The 19,397-nt window shown below is 57.5% G+C and overlaps 2 protein-coding genes across 2 annotated transcripts in view; one reads left to right on the top strand and one right to left on the bottom strand.

Annotated features, from left to right (window-relative positions):
* CSNK1G2 (casein kinase 1 gamma 2) overlaps positions 1-1,244 on the top strand; it is a 36,211-nt gene extending 34,967 nt beyond the window's left edge. Inside the window, exon 12 of the mRNA XM_030795919.1 lies at positions 30-1,244. Coding sequence (XP_030651779.1) covers positions 30-84 — 55 coding nt within the window. The 3' untranslated portion in view covers positions 85-1,244. The remainder of the gene's footprint in view (positions 1-29) is intronic.
* A 3,224-nt stretch (positions 1,245-4,468) lies between these two features.
* Positions 4,469-19,397, bottom strand: part of BTBD2 (BTB domain containing 2) — a 31,523-nt gene continuing 16,594 nt past the window's right edge. Inside the window, exons 2-9 of the mRNA XM_030795916.1 lie at positions 16,483-16,602; positions 12,131-12,287; positions 9,849-9,954; positions 9,196-9,393; positions 6,817-7,009; positions 6,184-6,271; positions 5,856-6,002; positions 4,469-5,673 (exon numbers count right to left, since the gene is read on the bottom strand). Coding sequence (XP_030651776.1) covers positions 5,512-5,673; positions 5,856-6,002; positions 6,184-6,271; positions 6,817-7,009; positions 9,196-9,393; positions 9,849-9,954; positions 12,131-12,287; positions 16,483-16,602 — 1,171 coding nt within the window. The 3' untranslated portion in view covers positions 4,469-5,511. The remainder of the gene's footprint in view (positions 5,674-5,855; positions 6,003-6,183; positions 6,272-6,816; positions 7,010-9,195; positions 9,394-9,848; positions 9,955-12,130; positions 12,288-16,482; positions 16,603-19,397) is intronic.

Here is a 19,397-nt window from a genome sequence, read left to right as displayed (position 1 = left end):
CCTCCTACCTGAGCCACCGCCCTCCCCAGATGCTGCTGTTTCTTCAAGAGGAGAAAGAGAAAATCGCTGCAGCGACACAAGTGACCCCGGGCGCGTGCAGCCCCCTGAATCTTCTCCGTGCAGCCCCTTGGGGCGCGAGCTTGTGCGAGGCCCTCGGGGCCCACCCACAGCGGCCCAGGGCCAGGCCCTGGCTGGAAGCCAGAACGCAGACTGCAGGGGCCGCGCCTGGCTCAGGCGGCGGCCCCACCCCCAGGACGTGGGGTCACTTCCTTCACGTAAGACTTTGGCCGAAATTTCTACACCTGTGTCTAGTCCTCCCCCCTCCAAGAGCATTAACTATTTAAAACAAGGAAAAAAGGAAAAAAAACAGAGGCCCGCCCTACCCCCACTCCTGCCCCTCCGTTTCTTTGCTGAAGTGAGTAGTGTGATCCTGGAGGCTCCCTGGCTGAGGCCCGGCCTGGCCCGGCCCCGCCAGCCGCCCCCGTTAGCGTCATAAAGTCCAGCTTGTCTCCCTCGATCCAAAGGCCGTTTCCTCGAGGGGAGGGCAGGCCCGGCCTGGAGGGGTGCTGTGGAGCTGTCTTGCCCAGGCCCTCCTGGGAGGGGGACAGGCATTGCTGCCAGGGGTGAGGCCGCGCCCCAGGTCTCCCCAAAACCAAAGGGGAAGGCAGGGGTGGGGCCGCGGCTGAAGCCGGCCCCCCAACCAAAATGCTGCACCAAAGCTCGGGCGCCACAGGCACGGCCACTGCAGTTTCTTCCCAGCCTGGCCCTGGCGAGGGGCGGGTGGGCACTGCCAGGTGGGTGCTTCTCGATGCACTTGCTCCCGGAGGCTGTGCCCCGGCGCCTGGAACCCGAGGTGGGAGGACCGGCTGGTGTCACCCTGCTCGGCCCTGGGCCCTGCTGCGTGGGGCGCGTGGGGCGCGTGGGCACGGGGCTTCCTGCCTCTGTGCTCCGAGACCCGGCAAGCAGCCGGAGACAAAACGCCTTAAAGCCCCCGGCCCAGCCTTGCAGGTGAATTGCAGGGGCCTGGGGGCAGCCCTGGACTGGCGGGCGGTTCCCCAGCGGGGTGCCCTGGAGGCTGCCGGGCGGAGTGGAGCAGCTTGGGGCCGTGCCCAGGGCGGTGGCTGTGAGTCTAGTTTTTGCTTTACCAAGTGTACAGAAATGGCATTTACGTTTCTCTGATGCTCCCTTGAAGCCATAGAATTTAGGGGCTTTTTTTAAAAAAATAAAAGAAAAATGAAACCAAACCCAAGTGTAGTGTCTGGACTTTCCACGAAGCTTGACCTGGAACGGGCATGGCCTCCATCCCCATCCTGCCCGTCCGGGACAAGTCCGGGAGCAGCCGGCGGCCTCCGGTAACAGAAACCGACTGATGAGGCGGAAGGTAAGGAAGACGGAAGCAGAGGGCAGAGCTGGGCTGTCTGGGGAGAGGGCAGGAGACGAGTGTTCATGTACCATGGAAAGGGGAAGTCACACACATGCGACTTGGCCCTGGGGGTCCCGTTCCCCGACGTTACACAAATACACTCGAAAGCCTCAGCGCCGGGGCCCAGGCGGGATGGTCCTGGCTGCTCTGACAGCGGAAGGCCTTGACTCCCTCTGTTCACGCAGCAGGGCAGAAAACATCTCCATGGGGGCCACGACACTGTGAAGGGAATCAGCAGTAACTCCCGGAAGAACAGCGGAAACTGCAGGCAGGTGAAGACCGTGGCAGCGCCAGCCCCGGCTCCGCCCCGTGCCTCCTCCCCAGACAATATCCCATACCCGGCAGCCGGGAGGAGGCGCTCGTGCACGCCCACGCCGACAGACAGGTCCCTTCCAGGAAGCACTGAAGACTGGAAAACCATCCTGAATCAGAGACTGAGAAACTAAGCACAGAAATGGACAAACCTCCGAAAATGAATTCAGGAAGGAAACGTCAGAACAGAACTGGTTTTGGAAATGAAGAAATTGCAAGGTGCCTGAGACCCCCAGGAAAATCAGAGGAAAAGCACTGAAGGCAGGAAAACAAGATGAAACAAGACGCGAAACTGCCGAACACGGCACAGAATCCGCAGCATGGGCCAAGAAGGGCTGGTGTTCGAGTCTTTGAAGAGGTGAAACAGGCTAGCATTTAAGACCCTTGTCCAAGGAAGCTTTGCAGAAAAAAGACCTGAACCTCCACATTGAACGTGCATCTGGGAAAATTAAACCAGAGCAGTCGGCTGGGCGCAATGGCTCACACCTGTAATCCCAGCACTCTAGGAGGCTGAGGTGGGCGGATCACCTGAGGTCAGGAGTTTGAGACCAGCCTGGCCAACATGGTGAAACCCTGTATCTACTAAAAATACAAACATTAGCCGGGTGTGGTGGCATGCACCTGTAATTCCAGCTACTCAGGAGGCTGAGGCGGGAGAATGGCTTGAACCCGGGAGGTGGAGGTTACAGTGAGCCCAGATTGCGCCACTGCACTCTAGTCTGGGGGACAGAGCAAGACTCTATCTCCAAAAGAAAAACCAACAGACAGAGTCTGTCTGTTGCCCAGGCTAGAGTGCAGTGGCGCAATCTCAGCTCACTGCAACCTCCACCTCCCGGGTTCACCCCATTCTCCTGCCTCAGCCTCCGGAGTAGCTGGGATTACAGGCACCCGCCACCATGTCTGGCTAATTTTATTTTTGTATTTTTAGTAGAGACGGGGTTTCACCGTGTTAGCCAGGATGGTCTCCATCATCTGACCTCGTGATCCGCCCGCCTTGGCCTCCCAAAGTGCTGGGATTACAGGCGTGAGCCACTGCGCCCAGACAAAATAATTTTTTTAAAGGTGAGACCAAGGGTGGAAGACCAGTACCAACATAGTATGTTGTGACAAAGCAGAAATAATGCACCTGTGAGAGTCAGATGGCAAGAGGGAAATAGAGTGAGCTCATCGATGGCTTTCCTGGCAGTAGCTTGGGGATAAGGATTACCTGTCATGTGTTTTATAGATCTACCCACATGTTAACCTTTTCTGATGCTCATTTCTTCCTGCTGATCAGAAATTACATCTGGGGCCGGGCGCGGTGGCTCACGCCTGTAATCCCAGCACTTTGGGAGGCCGAGGTGGGTGGATCACAAGGTCAGGAGTTCGAGACCATCCTGGCTAACGTGGTGAAACCCCTCTCTACTAAAAATACAAAAAATTAGCTGGGCACCTGAAGTCCCAGCTACTGGGGAGGCTGAGGCAGGAGAATGGCGTGAACCCGGGAGGCGGAGCTTGCAAGTGAGCCGAGATCGCGCCACTGCACTCCAGCCTGGGCGACAGAATCCTAAAATTACATCTGGGATAATTTCCTTTCAGCCTGAAGAACTTCAATATTTCTTACAGTACAGCTTTTTTTTTTTTTTTTTTTTTTTTTTTGAGACAGGGTCTGGCCCAGGCTGGTGTGCAGTTGCACAGTCATAGCTCCCTGGAGCCTCCACCTCTTGGGCTCAAGCGATCCTCCCACCTCAGCCTCCCAAGTATCTGGGACCACAGATGTGCACCACCACACTCAGCTAATTGTCTTGTTCTGTTTTGTTTTTAGGTAGAGATAGGGTTGCCTGTCTGGCACTTCAGGAGGACGAGGTGGGAAAGTGACCCTGGGATTAGAGGCGTAAGCTACCATGCCGTGCCGAGTGCAGCTTTGTCGGTAACAAATTACAAATTAGCTTTTGTTTCGTGAAAAAAATATTTATTTCACCTTTCTTAATAAGGATGTTTTTGCCGGGAGTGGCATTCCAGGTTGACAAAGTGTTTGGGACAGTCTCGCTGTCACCGAGGCTGGAGTGCAGTGGCGTGATCTCGGCTCACTGCAGCCTCCACCTCCCGAGTTCAAGCAGTTCTCCTGCCTCAGCCTCCCCAGTAGCTGGGATTACAGGTGCATGCCACCATACCTGGCTAATTTTTGTGTTTTTAGTAGAGATGGGGTTCACCATGTCAGCCAGGTTAGTCCTGAACTCCTGACCTCAGGTGATCCGCCTGCCTTGGCCTCCCAAAGTGCTATAATGACAGGTATGAGCCACTGCACGGCCTTGCTGCCGGGTTTCTTGATGTCTTGCCCTGCACGTGTGCTCCTGAGGCAGCAGCCAACGGCTTGACTCCTCTGGCCATTGAGGCCAGAACTGGGCACTCCCTGCTTTCTCTCCGTCCCTCACATCCACGGTCCCCCAGCAGCCAACAGGGCCTCCCCACGGGTAAATCGGCACACACGTCCATTGCATTTGGGTTTGTGGGGAGGTGTTGAGTGAGGGTCTTGCTCTTGCCCAGGCAGGAGGGCAGTGGCGCAATCACTGCTCACTGCAGTGTTGACCTCCCGGGCTTAAGTGTGGGCTGTGGGTACTTAACGAGGGTCTCGCAGCACTGGCGAACCAGACCCAGGGTTCAGGGCCCCTCTCAGTGCACAACATCCCTCACCCACTGCAGCCCAGACGACAGGACGGAGAGTGAAGGGGAGCGAAGCAGTGTGCGCTCAGGGCAGGTGCGTTTGTTTCTTTATTTAAAAAAATCATCTGGGGGCGTGGTCTGAGGAGGACACCCCTCCCATGGCTTTGGGGAGGACGCAGGTTCCAGGAGTCACAGGGCAGAAACGCGGGGCGGGTGGGGGTGTGGCTGGGGTGGGGAGGGGCTGTGCCCCCAGCACCTGGGGGTGGCTCCCGCGCCACCAGGTGAGCTAGGGCAACAGTATGTACAGGCGAGCAGTGCCCCTGGACCCGGTTGGGGCCGGCTGGGGCCCCATTGTGTGGCAGGGGAGCTCTGGGGCGCAGGGTCTGAGTCCCATCTTGGGCTGCAGGGGCCGCGAGCGCCGTCCAGGCAGGCTGGACAGCGGGGGCCCTTATCTGGGCCCATCAGGTGGATGAGAACGGACACTGCCAACTGCTCATCACCTGGCCAGGGCTAGGCCTATCCGGCAGGGGCCGTCCCCACACTGAATCCCGCGCGCGCAGAACTCAAGCCGGCACCCAGGCAGTGGGAATGCCCTGCAGGCTGGGCTTGGGAGGCCTCGGGCACGGGACAGGTGGGGCCCATGTCCCGATAAACGGACAGGAACAAAAGGAACGCAAGGTCTGGGACCCACGGCTCTGGGAGCGGCGCCACCCAGGCTGGCTCCTAGCAGAGAAATGGGAATCGCAAATGCATTGCAATGTGCAGTGAAGAAACGTGGGGAACGCCCGCCGCGCACCGCCGTCAGACGACGTGGGCAGGCGCCCTGAGCTGCGGGTCCGTGGGCCCTGGTCCTGGCCCAGGTCAGCACAGCCCTGTCCCCAGTCCTGAGGGATTGTCTCCACAGGGCCTGGCCACTGGCCCGGCCACCTCCCCAGCTGCCCTGATCCAGCAGCCGCACTTGTGGTGAACACAGGGCAACCCCTTCCTGATGCTGAGAAAGGTAGCATGGAGTGGACAGATGGCCCCGGGGACACTGGGCCTGGCACCGCGTGGCGGGGGAGCCCCAGCAGCGGATGATGGCCTGGGGCCGCGGCTGTCCCCACGGAGGGAGGGTGGCGTCGGTGTCGGGCAGCCTAGGTATAGAAGATGACCTCGGGGATCTGGCCGTCCTCCACGGATGTGCCATTGTTGTTTCCGGCCGCGTAGCAAAAGGTGAAGCAGGTCTTGGCGCCCGTGGTGGGCGACTCATGTGTCACCTTGCGCAGGCCTTTGGTGCCGTAGTGGGAGTCTGGGCCCTGTAGGGGACAGGGGGGTACAGTGAGGTCAAGGACCAGCAGGCTGGCATGCCCCAGGTGCGGACAGGGCAAGGCCCCGACTGGGCCAGGGTGGCTGCCTCTGGAGAGTGTCTGCTGTGCCCTGGGGGCCTCAGGATGGGCGAGAGACTCCCACAGAGGGACCCTCGTCCCCGGCGGCACACCTTGAGCGTGGCACAGGCCGTGTAGTTGACGTTGGGCAGCACCTCCACTGGCTCCTTGAACATGACGCGGAAGGTGCTGGCTGAGCCGTCGCAGCTGAAGCCCGTGTCGTTCTGGCCCAGAACCGTGTTACTATCGGTGTGAATGATCTGCGGGGAGGTGAGAGGCTCAGGCCTGGGGAGGGCTGATGGGGACCCCTCAAGGCCCAGCCCACCTGCCCAGGGTTGGGGGTTCAGCCAGGGTTCCATGGAGGTGGGGAGAGGACATGGGCCTGAGTGGGGGCTGGGGAGGCAGGAGAGGCGGCCTGGGGATGAGGCCTGGGGCTGGTACCTGGATGTTCACTTGGTAGTCGGTGGGCCCGTGGATGGATCCATACAGCCCAAATCCCACCACGAAGATGCGCTTGTTGACTGAGAACCTGCCGTGGTAGACGACAGGCGGCCGTGTGGATACCCAGGGACAGCCTAAGGTGAGCTGGGGCGAGCCCACCCCCCCGCCTCCATCATCCCTGAGTCCTCCACCCCCATTCCCAGACCCCCCCATCATCCCTGAGTCCTCCACCCCCATGCCTGCCTCCCCCCACCTGCATCATCCCTGAGTCCTCCACCCCCATTCCCAGACCCCCTCATCATCCCTGAGTCCTCCACCCCCATGCCCGGCACCCCCCCATGCCTGCCCCCCATCTCCATCATCCCTGAGTCCTCCACCCCCATGCCCGCCCCCCATCTCCATCATCCCCAAGTCCTCCACCCCCATTCCCAGACCCCCCCATGCCTGCCCATCTCCATCATCCCTGAGACCTCCACCCCCATGCCCGCCCCCCCCATGCCTGCCCCCCCGTCTCCTTCATCCCTGAGTCTTCCACCCCCATTCCCAGACCCCCCCATGCCTGCCCATCTCCATCATCCCTGAGTCTTCCACCCCCATGCCCGCCCCCCCGCCCGCCTGCACCCCAGTCCCCACCTGATGCGGTCACTGGTCCCACTGTAGCCCCAGCGACTCTCCACCTGCTGGAAGCGGTTGATGCTGCACTCCTTCCCTCGCAGGCAGCAGCGGGGCCGGTCAATGAACTCCACTCGTGGCTTGGGGTTGACGGTGAAGTGCAGGAAGAGGCTGACCACCTCGCGGTCCACCAGGATGCCCGACTGTGCGGGGCCTGCGGCACAGGGAGGGTGTGGGGGAGGGCCGGGCTGCACCCCGGGACCCCGAGTGCCTGGGAGGACACGCTCCTTCCCCCTAAGATGTCTGTGTCGGACTTTCAAGGTGCAGGGACCTGGGCAGCCCCTCCCCTGGGAACTAGCCACCAGCCATGGCTCCTGCTGCCTGGGCTTTTGGGGAGAGGTCCCAGGGCACAGACCAGAGGCTGACAGATGCGCTCACTCGGGCGATGTCTCAGGGTCCGGCCCACTATAGGGACCGCCCATCACTTCACTGTGGGTGGGGGGGCTCCACTGCCTGTTCTCTCAGGGCCATTGGCTGGGAGGGGTCTCTGTGGCTCCCCGTCCTGGCTTCTAGAAGCAGCCTGGGGGTTCCTCTCCACCGTGGGCCCTAGGCAGCCAGCTTCCCAAGCGCTTACACCCCTAGGGGTGATGGCTAGCAGACCCCAGGCAGGCTCCAAGAGCCAGGCTGTTAATCCCGGTGCAGAGATGTGACAGGCGGAGGGGCCGTGCATGGGATGTGAAGGGGCTCTGGGCAGGGACAGGTGGCCGGGAGGGGCAGAACTGGGGGTCCACCATCCACCCCAGGAGTGTCGGGGCACGGTGAGCACGCTCTGCTCTGATGAGAGCAGCCCTGCCCACCTGAGACCTAATCACTCATCAGCCAAGGCGGGCTCAATTCTGCATCGCTCAGCTGCAAGCCAGCCCAGTGTAGACAGTTTAATAACCATTATGGGTTAAGTGAATCAGGAAGACTGAGTATCGAAACTCAATAAACAATGTTAATTTTTTTTTTTTTTGAGATGGAGTTTCGCTCTTGTCCCCCAGGCTGGAGTGCAGTGGCGTAATCTCAGCTCACTGCAACATCCGTCTCCAGGGTTCAAGCAATTCTCCTGCCTCAGCCTCCCGCGTAGCTGGGATTACAGGCATGCGCCACTGCGCCCAGCTGATTTTGTATTTTTAGTAGAGACGGGGTTTCACCCTGTTAGTCAGGCTGGTCTCGAACTCCTGACCTCAAGTGATCCCCCCCGCATCGTGGCCTCTCAAAGTGCTGGGATTACAGGAGTGAGTGACCCAGCCTGGCCAATAATTGTAATTTTTTTTTTTTGAGACGGAGTTTCATTCTTGATGCCCAGGCTGGAGTGCAGTGGCACAATCTTGGCTCACCACAGCCTCCACCTCCCGAGTTCAAGCGATTCTCCTGCCTCAGCCTCCCGGGTAGCTGGCATTATAGGCATGAGCCACCACACCCAGCTGATCAACAATTGTATTTTTAAAAAGTATATATCTAGCCAGGCTCGGTGGCCCATGTCCATAATCCCAGCACTTTGTGAGGCCGAGATGGGAGGATGGCTGGAGCCCAGTTCATGACCAGCCCGGGTAACATAGCAAGACCCTGTCCCTACAAAAACAAATATAAGCCTTGTGTGGTGGTGGCACCTGTGGTCCCAGCTACTCCGGAGTCTGAAGCAGGAGGATCACTTGAGCCCAGGAGGTCGAGGCTGCAGTGAGCTGTGATTGCACCACTGCACTCAGCCTGGGCGACAGAGTGAGACCCTGTTGCTAAATCTGGTGACCTTCAGCTAAGCGAGAGCAGGGGCTGCGTGGACCTGGGGAAGGCCAGACAGCGAGTGTGCACCAGCCACAGCGCTCTGTCCCAGCCCCTTCTGGAATGTTCCAGACCTGTTTTGCTCCAGAGCTGGATGGTGTCAGGCAGCGAGCAGCCACATGAGGGCAGGAGGCATCGTTAGGGCTGCCCCTCACGTCACCCCAGAGCCCAGGCCCTGCAGCAGGGGACCCCAAGGCCCACTCATGGGCACACGACAGCCGCCCTGGCCGTGTCAGAGCCTTCCTGGGCTCGTCACGGACACTGGTACCTGCACCAGCAGGTAGCACAAGGGTCCGAGACGGGGACTCCCTTCCCTCCTGGGGAGATGCCACCAAAACAGCTGGACAGACACAAGAGGTGGGGTCTGGCAATGCACACGGTGGGGACAGCCGGGCTGGGGCTAACAGATGGCCCTGCGGACACGCCCTCACAAGTCAGGTTTCTTCCCATCTTTATACTCCAGGCATCTGCCAGGCTTTCCGCAGTGAAATCGGGGGCACTATCCTCGGTACCCAGATGCCCACCTGTGTGCCACTCCCCTCCCAAGCCAGCCCCTGGGCCCCTGAGCTCTGTTACCTGCAGCGAACTCCTCGATGGTCATGAGTGGGAAGCGAATGAGGCCCAGGGCCTTGCCCAGAACCTTCCGCCTGTTCTCTGGCGTCACCTGCAGCTGCTGCCGCTGACACTCGGCCTCGGACCAGCGGACAACGGCATTGAACAGCCGCACCTCACGGATGCCCAGTGTGTCACGCTCCAGGACAGCCACCAGCGTGTCTGCGGGGTGGAGGAAGGGGCTGCGTGAACATGACACCCGCGTGCCCACCCTGCAGGAGGCACTGAGACTAACGTGAGGACCAGCAGTTAAAGCTGGGCTGGCAACTACGGCCCGTGGCCCAAACCTGGCCCTGTGCTTGTGTTTATAAATAAAGCTTTATCAACACAAGACCATGCCCCTTCATTTTCCTAGGCAGCGGTTGCTTTTAAGCCACAAGGACAGACTTGAGTAGCTTTGACAAAAGCTGTTCAACAGCAAAGTCAAAAACCATGGACCATTGGAGGACAAGATGGTCACCATCAGCTGGGATGGTGGGGGTCTGGCCTGTGGCCTCCCAGCCAAGGCCTCAGGCTCCCCTGGGGCTGTGCTGGGACCCGAGCTCCCAGTGTCAATCCCCGGGCCCTCCCGCCGAGGCCCCGCTGGGATTCCCACACCCGGGCTCCTGGGCCCTTACCCAGGTCAATGTCGGTGAAGCCCTCCGCGGTGATGGCGTCTGCAGTGTTTTTGTCGATGTTCTCCAGGCACAGGCTGGCCAGCTGTGGTTCATCAAAGAGTCGCGCCTGGCAAGAGACATGGACGAGGGGCGCGGGGGGGACATCAGCACCCAGCCCTCGGCAGATCCGCAGTGCGGAGCTGGCTCAGATGCAGCCCTGACCACACGGGCCTTCCTGAGTGTGGCCAGGAGCCACCAGGGTCTCAGCCGCCAGGCCGGCCCTGTCTTGGGCCCAGAGACCCCCCCATGACCGCTGACTGGGGTGGGAGAGTTGGGGAGTTCCCTCTCAGGACCTCAGAGGCTAAGGAAGGAAGAAAAAGATGCTCAGGTCCCTGTCAGCAGGACCTGCTGCTTTAGGCAAAAGGGGCGCTGCAGCTGCACTCGGGGGGCAGGGCCCAGGACCCCAAGTGGCAGGCAGAGCTGAGGTGGCCGGGGTCGATTGGTGAAGCTTCCCGACCACAACATGCCCTTGGCCACTTGTGGTGGGAGGGGCCGTGTCCCCGGCAGCTCCATCCCAAGACACAGCAGACATGACTTCTGACAGTCAGGTGACAGAGCTGGAGATTGCCTGTGCTCTTAGGGAAACAGAGGCTTAGTTCGTGGAAGGTGCTGGAAGGGCCTATGCCAGCAGGGACCCAGGCAGGCCTTTCTGCAGGCATCCTCCCGAGGACACATATCAAGCAGGTTAGTAGCGGTTTTAGGGGCAGGGAGGCTGAGGCGGCCACAAGATGAAGCCCAGGGAGTGAGTTCCAGCCTCCTCTCAGGTCAGGCAGAGGCCTCTCCGGCAAGGCGACCAGATGACCCGGACAAGAAACCCCTCCCTCTGGGAGTCCGGGATCCCCTGCATCTGACCTGCCAGGATGGAGGGGGAGAAGGTTCTGGGTCCTTTCCAGGATGCTGGACCCCCAAATCCCATTGGAGGACCCAGTGCCGCTGTCCCCTCTGGCCACCCCTGACCAGGAGCTCACGGCTCCCAAGCGGCCGTCCACCCATCCTGGCCCCACGTCCTCCTCTCAGCCTCCCTGGCCTGCACGACCTCCCCAGCCCCCGCCCTTTGGGCTGCACAGAGCCCAACCGGGGTCCCCTGAGATCCCCGGCCCTGCTCTGTCTACCTGACATTTCCTTAGAGAGAGAGGGAAAGTTCTCTCTTGTTTTTTTTTTTCTTTTTGTTTAGCCAGGCGTGGTGGTGGGGGCCTGTAATCCCAGCTACTCTGGAGGCTGAGGCAGGAGAATCGCTTGAACCCTGGAGGCGGAGGTTGCAGTGAGCCGAGATCGTGCCATTGCACTCCAGCCTGGGCAACAAGAGAAACCCCGTCTCAAAAAAAAAAAAATTATTTTACTTTTTTTTAGAGACAGAGTCTCACTCTGTCACTCAGGCTGGAGTGCAGTGGCACCATCTCCGCTCACTACAGCCTCAACCTCCTGGGCTCAGGCAATCTTCCTGTTTTGGTCCCCCAGGTAGCGGAGATTACAGACACGCACCACCGTGCTTGAATAATTTATGAAATTTTTTTTTTTTTAGTAGAGATGGGGTTTCACCATGTTGGCCAGGCTGGTCTCAAACTCCTGACCTCTGGTGATCTGCCTGTCTCAGCCTCCCAAAGTGCTGGGATTACAGGAATGAACCACCGTGCCCGGCCTGAATCTTTTTTTTATTTTTTGTAGAAACAGGGTGTCTCTCTGTTGCCTAGGCTGGTCTAGAACTCCTGGCCTCAAGCAATCCTCCCTCTCTGGCTTCCCAAAGTGCTGGGGTTACAGGTGTGAGCCACCGCACCCTGCCAATAATTTTTTAAAGTATCACAGAAAAGTCCAATACACATTTTTTTTTTTTTTCAGGTGGAGTCTCGCTCTGTCACCCAGGCTGGAGTGCAGTGGCGCGATCTCGGCTCACTGCAACCTCCACCTCCCGGGTTCATGCAATTCTCCTGCCTCAGCCTCCCAAGTAGCTGGAATTACAGGTGCCCGCCACCACGCCCGGCTCATTTTTGTGTTTTTAGTAGAGATGGGATTTCGCCATGTTGGCCAGGCTGGTCTGGAACGCCTGACCTCAGGTGATCTGCCCCCCCTCAGCCTCCCAAAGTGCCAGGATTACAGGCATGAGCAACCACGACAGGCCCAAAACACATTACCAGGCAGGAGCCTGCTGCCTCCTGGGCCCGCCCCCGGCCCCGCCTCCGGCACGGGCCCGCCCCCACCCCTGCCCCGCCTCCAGTCAGGCCTGGCCCCGCCCCTGCCCCGCCCACCTGCGTGAGCAGCATGAAGGCGTTGTCTGCGCGCAGGTTCTTCTTCAGAAACTCCACGCAGTGGGCCTCGAGCGCTGGCACCGCGTACTTCTTGGCGGTGTACAGCGTGGTCATCACCGTCTCCGGGCCAATCTGCACCTCGTCCGAGTAGAGAAACCTGCAGAGGCAACGCAGGTGGCCGTGAGGTGGGACCGCCATGCCCGCCCCCAGGGGAGAGCAGTCAGGGGACCACTCAGACCTTTAGACTCGGCCACCTGCCCTTCAGCCGGCAGGACCCAAACACCCACATCAGGTTCCCCAAGGAACTTTCCAGAATTAGCCCTTGTCCGTTGCCCTCTGACCTAGGGACACGACTTGGCAAGGTGGTCACCCATGAAAACGAGCAAGAGGCTGAACCCATCTACAGAACACACACCCGGAAGCGTCTACATGGCCTGTCTCGTTCTGCCCGGGAAGCCCCAGGAAAGGGCACTGGGAACTGGGTGTCTCCTCCTTGGGCGCCTTTTCCATGAGGCACTCTTGGTTCCCCACCTCGGGCACCACCGAAAACCTCAACCACTTCTGGGTGGATCACAGAACCCAACACACTAATTAGGATCATGGATAATCATGGACGCTATTACCGTCTGCCAGCGAGTGGCCCACACCACACTGAGCACGATGCCAGCGAGGGGCCCACACGACACTGAATACAGATCAGAGGTTGGGCCAATCAAAAATAGAAGCACAGGCCGGGCCTGGTGGTTCACGCCGTAATCCCAGTACTTTGGGAGGCTGAGGCAGGCAGATCGCCTGAGGTCAAGAAGTGCCAGACCAGCCTGGCCAACATGGTGAAACCCTGTCTCTACTAAAAATACAAAAATTAGCTGGGCGTGGTGGCGGGTGCCTGTAGTCCCAGCTACTCGGGAGGCTAAGGCAAGAGAACTGCTTGAACCTGGGAAGCAGAGGTTGCAGTGAGCCGACATCATGCCACTGCACTCCAGCCTGGAGACAGAGCGAGAATCCGTCTCAAAAAAAAAGTACATGGCCGGGCGCAGTGGCTCACGCCTGTAATCCCAGCACTTTGAGAGGCCGAGGCGGGCAGATCACTTGAGGCCAGGAGTTAAGAGACTTGCCTGGCCAACATGGCAAAACCCCCTCTACTAAAAATACAAAAATTAGCCGGGTGTGGTGGCAGACACCTGTAATCCCAGCTACTTGGGAGGCTGAGGCACAAGAATCGCTTGAACCCAGGAGGCACAGGGTGCAGTGACCCAAGACTCTATCACTGCACTCCAGCCTGGGAGACAAAGTGAGACTCCATCTGAAAAAAAATGAAATAAAAAATAAAAAATGTCTCCAGCCTGGAGCAGTGGCTCACATCTGCAATCCCAGCACTTTGGGAGGCAGAGGCGAGAGGATCGCCTGAGGCCAGGAGTTGGAAACCAGTGTGCGCATAGTGAGATCCTGTCTCTAAACACATTTTTGTTTTCCGCTGGGCGCGGTGGCTCACACCTGTAATCCCAGCACTTTGGGAGGCTGAGGCGGGAGGATCACGAGATCAGGAGATCGAGACCATCCTGGCCAACATGATGAAACCTGGTCTCTACTAAAAATACAAAAATTAGCTGGGCGTGGCGGTGCGTGCCTGTAGTCCCAGCTACTCGGGAGGCTGAGGCAGGAGAATCGCTTGAACCCGGGAGTGCAGTGAGCCAGGATCGTGCCACTGCACTCCAGCCATGGTGGCAGAGCACTACTCCATCTCAAACAAAACAAAACAAAACAAAACAAAACAAAAAAAAATTCTTTTCTCTCCCAGCCTGTCGGTGGCATTTTCACTGTGCCGGTATTGTCCTTTGAGGTATACATTTTTAACATTTTCCCTAAGTCCAATGTCTTTGTTTATTCTTTTCTTGCCTGTGTCTTTGGTGTCATATCCAAGTAATCATGGGCAAATCCAATGTCATGAAGATTTGATTCTGGTTTTTCTTTTTTTGCTGTTGTTGAGACAGAGTCTCGCTCTGTCTCCCAGGCTGGAGTGCAGTGGCGCGATCTTGGTTCACTACAACCTCCGCCTCCCAGGTTCAAGTGACTCTCCTGCCTCAGCTTCCTGAGTAGCTGGGGTTACAGATGCCTGCTACCATGCCCAGCTAATGTTTGTATATTTGTAGAGATGGGGTTTTGCCATGTTGCCCAGGATGGTCTCGAACTCCTGACCTCAGGTGATCTACCCACCTCAGCTTCCCAAAGTGCTGGGATTACAGGTGTGAGCCACTACGCCTAGCCATACTTTGGATTTTTTTTTTTTTTTGAGAGGGAGTCTCGCTCTGTTGCCCAGTCTGCAATGCAGTGGCACGATCTCGGCTCACTGCAAGCTCCCTCACCTGGGTTCACACCATTCTCCTGCCTCAGCCTCCTAAGTAGCTGGGACTACAGGCGCCCGCCACCTCGCCCGGCTAATTTTTTGTGTTTTTAGTAGAGACGGGGTTTCACCATGTTAGCCAGGATGGTCTCGATTTCCTGACCTCGTGATCCACCCACCTTGGCCTCCCAAAGTGCTGGGATTACAGGCGTGAGCCACCGCGCCTGGCCACTTTGGATTCTTCTAAGTATTTTACAGGTCTAGGTCTTACATTTTGGACTTTGATCTATTTTTTTTTTTTTTTCGAGACGGAGTCTTGCTCTGTCGCCCAGGTTGGAGTGCAGTGGCATGATCTCGGTTCACTGCAACCTCCACCCCCTGGGTTCACGCCATTCTCCTGCCTCAGCCTCCCAAGTAGCTGGGACTACAGGTGCCCGCCACCACGCCCGGCTAATTTTTTTATTTTTTATTTATTTTTTGTATTTTTAGTAGAGACGAGGTTTCACCATGTTAGCCAGGATGGTCTCAATCTCCTGATCTTGTGATCCACCCGTCTCAGCCTCCCAAAGTACTGGGATTACAGGCATGAGCCACCTCGCCCGGCCTGGACTTTGATCTATTTGAGTTAATTTTTATATACAGTAAGGTAAGGGTCTAACTTCATTTTTCTGCATGTGGATTTCCAGTTGTGTCTGTGCTATTTGTTAAACTCTCTTTTCTGTTGAATGGCCTTGGCACCCTTGCCAAAAATTATTTAACCCGGCCGGGCGTGGTGGCTCAAGCCTGTAATCCCAGCACTTTGGGAGGCCGAGGTGGGCGGATCACGAGGTCAGGAGATCGAGACCATCCTGGCTAACACGGTGAAACCCCGTCTCTACTAATAATACAAAAAATTAGCCGGGCGCAGTGGCGGGCGCCTGTAGTCCCAGCTACTCAGGAGGCTGAGGCAGGAGAATGGCGTGAACCTGGGAGGTGGAGCTTGCAGTGAGCCGAGATCGCGCCACTGTACTCCAGCCTGGGGACAGAGTGAGACTCTATCTCAAAAAAAAAAAACCGAAACAATATTCCCTTCAATCTATGGACATGGGATGTGTTTCCATTTATTTGTGTCTTTTTAAATTTCTTTCACTGATGTTTCCTGTTTGTTTTTTGTTTGTTTGTTTTGTTTTGTCATTGTTATTTTTTGTTTGTGTATTCCAGCTTGGGCAACAAGAGCAAAATTCTGTCAAAAAAAAAGAAAAAGAAAAGCAGGGAACTGGCCGGGCACGGTGGCTCATGCCCGTAATCCCAGCACTTTGGGAGGCTGAGGCGGGCAGATCACCTGAGGCCAGGAGTTTGAGACCAGCCTGGCCAACATAGAAAAACGCTGTCTCTACTGAAAACACAAAAATGAGCTGGGTGTGGTGGTGAATGCCTGTAATCCCAGGTACTCAGGAGCTGAGGCAGGACAATCACTTGAACCAGGAAGGCAGAGGTCTCAGTGAGCTGAGATCATACCACTGCACTCCATCCTGGGGAACAGAGCAAGACTACGTCTAAAAAATATAAAATAAAAAGGGTGCCTCTGGGCTGGGCACAGTGGCTCAGGCTTGTAATCCCAGCACTTTGGGAGGCTGAGGTGGGTGGATCATGATGTCAGATGGAGACCATCCTGGCTAACACAGTGAAACCCCATCTCTACTAAAAATACAGAAAAATTAGCGGGGCATGGTGGCATGAGCCTGTAGTCCCAGCTACTTGGGAGGCTGAGGGAGGAAAATCACTTGAACCCAGGAGACTGAGGTTGCAGTGACCCGAGATCACGGCACTGCACTCCAGCCTGGGCAACAGAGCGGGACTCCACCTCAAAAAGAAAAACAAAAGGTGCCTCTGGAACCCCTCACTGCGCAGGAACGTTCTAGAAATCTCCACCAAGCCAGGGCATCTGAGCTGGTGTCAGACAGGGTCTACGTTCTCTGAGGTCCCCCTCCCCCGGCCCAGCTCCCCAGCAGGAAGCATCCGGAAGCATTACTTGAGCAGTGCGAGGAAGGCAGCGGGTTCCACGTCGGGCAGCTCGATCTCCGTGGATGTTGTGGCCATTCCCCCGTTGAACATGGCATCAAAGACGGCGCTGCCCACGGCCAGCACGAACCTGGCACAGGAGAGAGGAGGCCCTGGTTAACCCCGTGGCCGCCACCACACGGCCAGGAGGTCCTGCCCAGTATCCTGGGTGACCACCCCACTAGGGCTCCCTGCCAGCCCCCAGCAGGCATGTACCAGGCCCCCCGATGGCAGAGGCTTCTGGAAGCGGCCTGGGACAGCAGGAGGGTGATGCAGATGGACCCACGGCAAGGACAGGCAGGGCTAGGACCATGCCCTGGGTCACACAGGGCCTCACGCTCTGCCAGCCCCCACCATCCTCTTTCCTTCCAGGCGTCAGGCACGCACTCATTCACTCATTCCCATATGCATTGCATGCATTTATTCATACGTGTTCATACGTGTTCATTCACACATGCATTCACACATGCATTCATTCACACGTGTTCATTCACACATGCATTCATTCACACATTCATTCACATATGCAGTCACTCGCTCATTCAGACATGCGTTCATTCACACATGCAGTCACTCGCTCGTTCACATGCATTCCACGTTCATTCACACATGCGTTCATTCTCACATGCGTTCATTCACATGCATTCATTCACACATTCACACATGCGTTCTCACATGCGTTCATTCTCACATGCATTCATTCACACATTCATTCACACATGCGTTCATTCTCACATGCGTTCATTCTCACATGCATTCATTCACACATTCATTCACACATGCGTTCATTCTCACATGCGTTCATTTGCACATGCGTTCATTCACACATGCAGTCACTCGCTCATTCACATGCATTCATTCTCACATGCATTCATTCACACATGCGTTCATTCTCACATGCATTCATTCCACATTCATTCACACATGCGTTCATTCTCACATGCGTTCATTCGCACATGCGTTCATTCACACATGCAGTCACTCGCTCATTCACATGCATTCATTCTCACATGCGTTCATTCACTCGCTCATTCATTTACATATTCATTCATTAACTCATTTCCATGTACATTCACTCATACACATGCACTCATTCATTCATCCACACATGCATTCAATGACCCACTGATTCATTCCCGTGGGCATGCATTCACTCACTCATTTATGACACATGCCTTCATTCATTCACTTTCTCATTCATCGCACACTCATTCACTCATTCATTCACCCATTCACACACACACATTCGTTCATTCCCGCATGCACTCATCCACTTAGTCTCATTATTTATTCATTCATTCACACACTCATCTACTCTATCACTTTCCTGCTCACGCATTCCCTCATCGGCACACGCTTTCCCAGGGAGTCAGCTACAGGCACAGGGCCTGGCCTCACCGAGGGAGACAGACCGGGACCAAATGGCTGAACAGCCCCCACTGAGTGAAGGAAGAGAGAGGAGCGTGGTCCTGTTGGGAACACAAAGCCCAGGGAAGGCCTGTGGGGTCATCTGAGCCGCCACGCCCATGGGGAAGGGCATGGAGGCCCAGGGAACCGCAGGAGCGTGGGAGGAGCGTTAGAAGGCACCAGGGGTGGCCCCAGCTGGGAAAGCAGTGGCTGTGAGGACGCTGTGAGTTCTGCCCCGTGTGGAGCACAGGCTGCCTATGGGGCCCACTCAGTGGCTCAGATCTTCGGTATCGCAACAGGCAGGAGGGTGCGGTGGGCACAGAAAGGCTGCTGGTGCCTCCCTAGCCTCCCCAAGAGCCGGCTACGAACCCACGTTTGGCCAGGTGTGTAAGGGGCGGGGAGGACTCCACGGCTCCCAGGCTCAGGACGCCACTCTGTGCTGTCCATGTGCGGTCCCCAGGGCCTGCCCCCACAATGGCCTCCCAGGGGGCTGAGACCACACACAGCATAGGGGGGTCATGGACACTCGGCAGGGGCACAGACACGCGGGGCGGGTTCATAGACGCTGGTGGGGCGGCTTCGTAGATGCTCGCAAAGTGGGATCATAGACACTCGGCCTGTGCGCGGCGGAGCACCTGCCCCCGGACGTTGCGGTCCCTGCGTCACCTCTTCCCCACCTGTCCGCTTCCAAGGCTCCCACCACAGCAAGTGCCAGCTCTCAACAGCCTCTCCATGCCCGGAAAGCTCCAGAGCTGCAGGTGGTTCCCCATGGATGGGACCTGCTTCTCACTCCTGCACGGCTCCACCTCCAGGCCTGGCTGCGCAACCTCCACACAGCTCCCGGGAAAGTCCCCGTCTTCCGAGGAGAAGCTCCTCGCTCTCCTCCCACCACACGCGCCCCGGACCCCCGCAGGCCCTCAGCCCATCCGGTCCAGCCCAGGGCTTGACTGCGCCCGAGAGTCAGGTCAGAAACCAACGCAGTGGCTTCCACACGGACCCCGACCACAGCGTCCACATCTGCCCCGAACCTTGGAATGTGAGGCTCCATGGAAATAGGCCCGTGCTAACGTCATGAGTCAGGACGAAGGCGACGAGGAAGGTGGGCCCCAACCAGTTGCTGGCGTCCTTGGAAGAAGGAGAAACAGGCCAGGCATGGTGGCCCACGCCTGTCATCCCAGCATGTGGGAGACCAAGGCGGGAGGCTCGCTTGAGCCCAGGAGTTTAAGACCAGCCTGGGCAACACAGTGAGACCCCGTCTCTGGAACACTGAAAATTAGCCAGGCATGGCCGGGCGCGGTGGCTCACGCCTGTAATCCCAGCACTTTGGGAGGCTGAGGCGGGTGGATCACGAGGTCAGGAGATGGAGACCATCCTGGCTAACACGGTGAAACCCCGTCTCTACTAAAAATACAAAAAATTAGCTGGGCGTGGTGGCGGGCACCTGTAGTCCCAGCTACTCGGGAGGCTGAGGCAGGAGAA

This window comes from Nomascus leucogenys, chromosome 17 (assembly GCF_006542625.1).
Source record: "Nomascus leucogenys isolate Asia chromosome 17, Asia_NLE_v1, whole genome shotgun sequence".
Taxonomy (NCBI): Eukaryota; Metazoa; Chordata; class Mammalia; order Primates; family Hylobatidae; genus Nomascus; species Nomascus leucogenys.
This window is presented reverse-complemented; position numbering and strand designations above follow the sequence as displayed.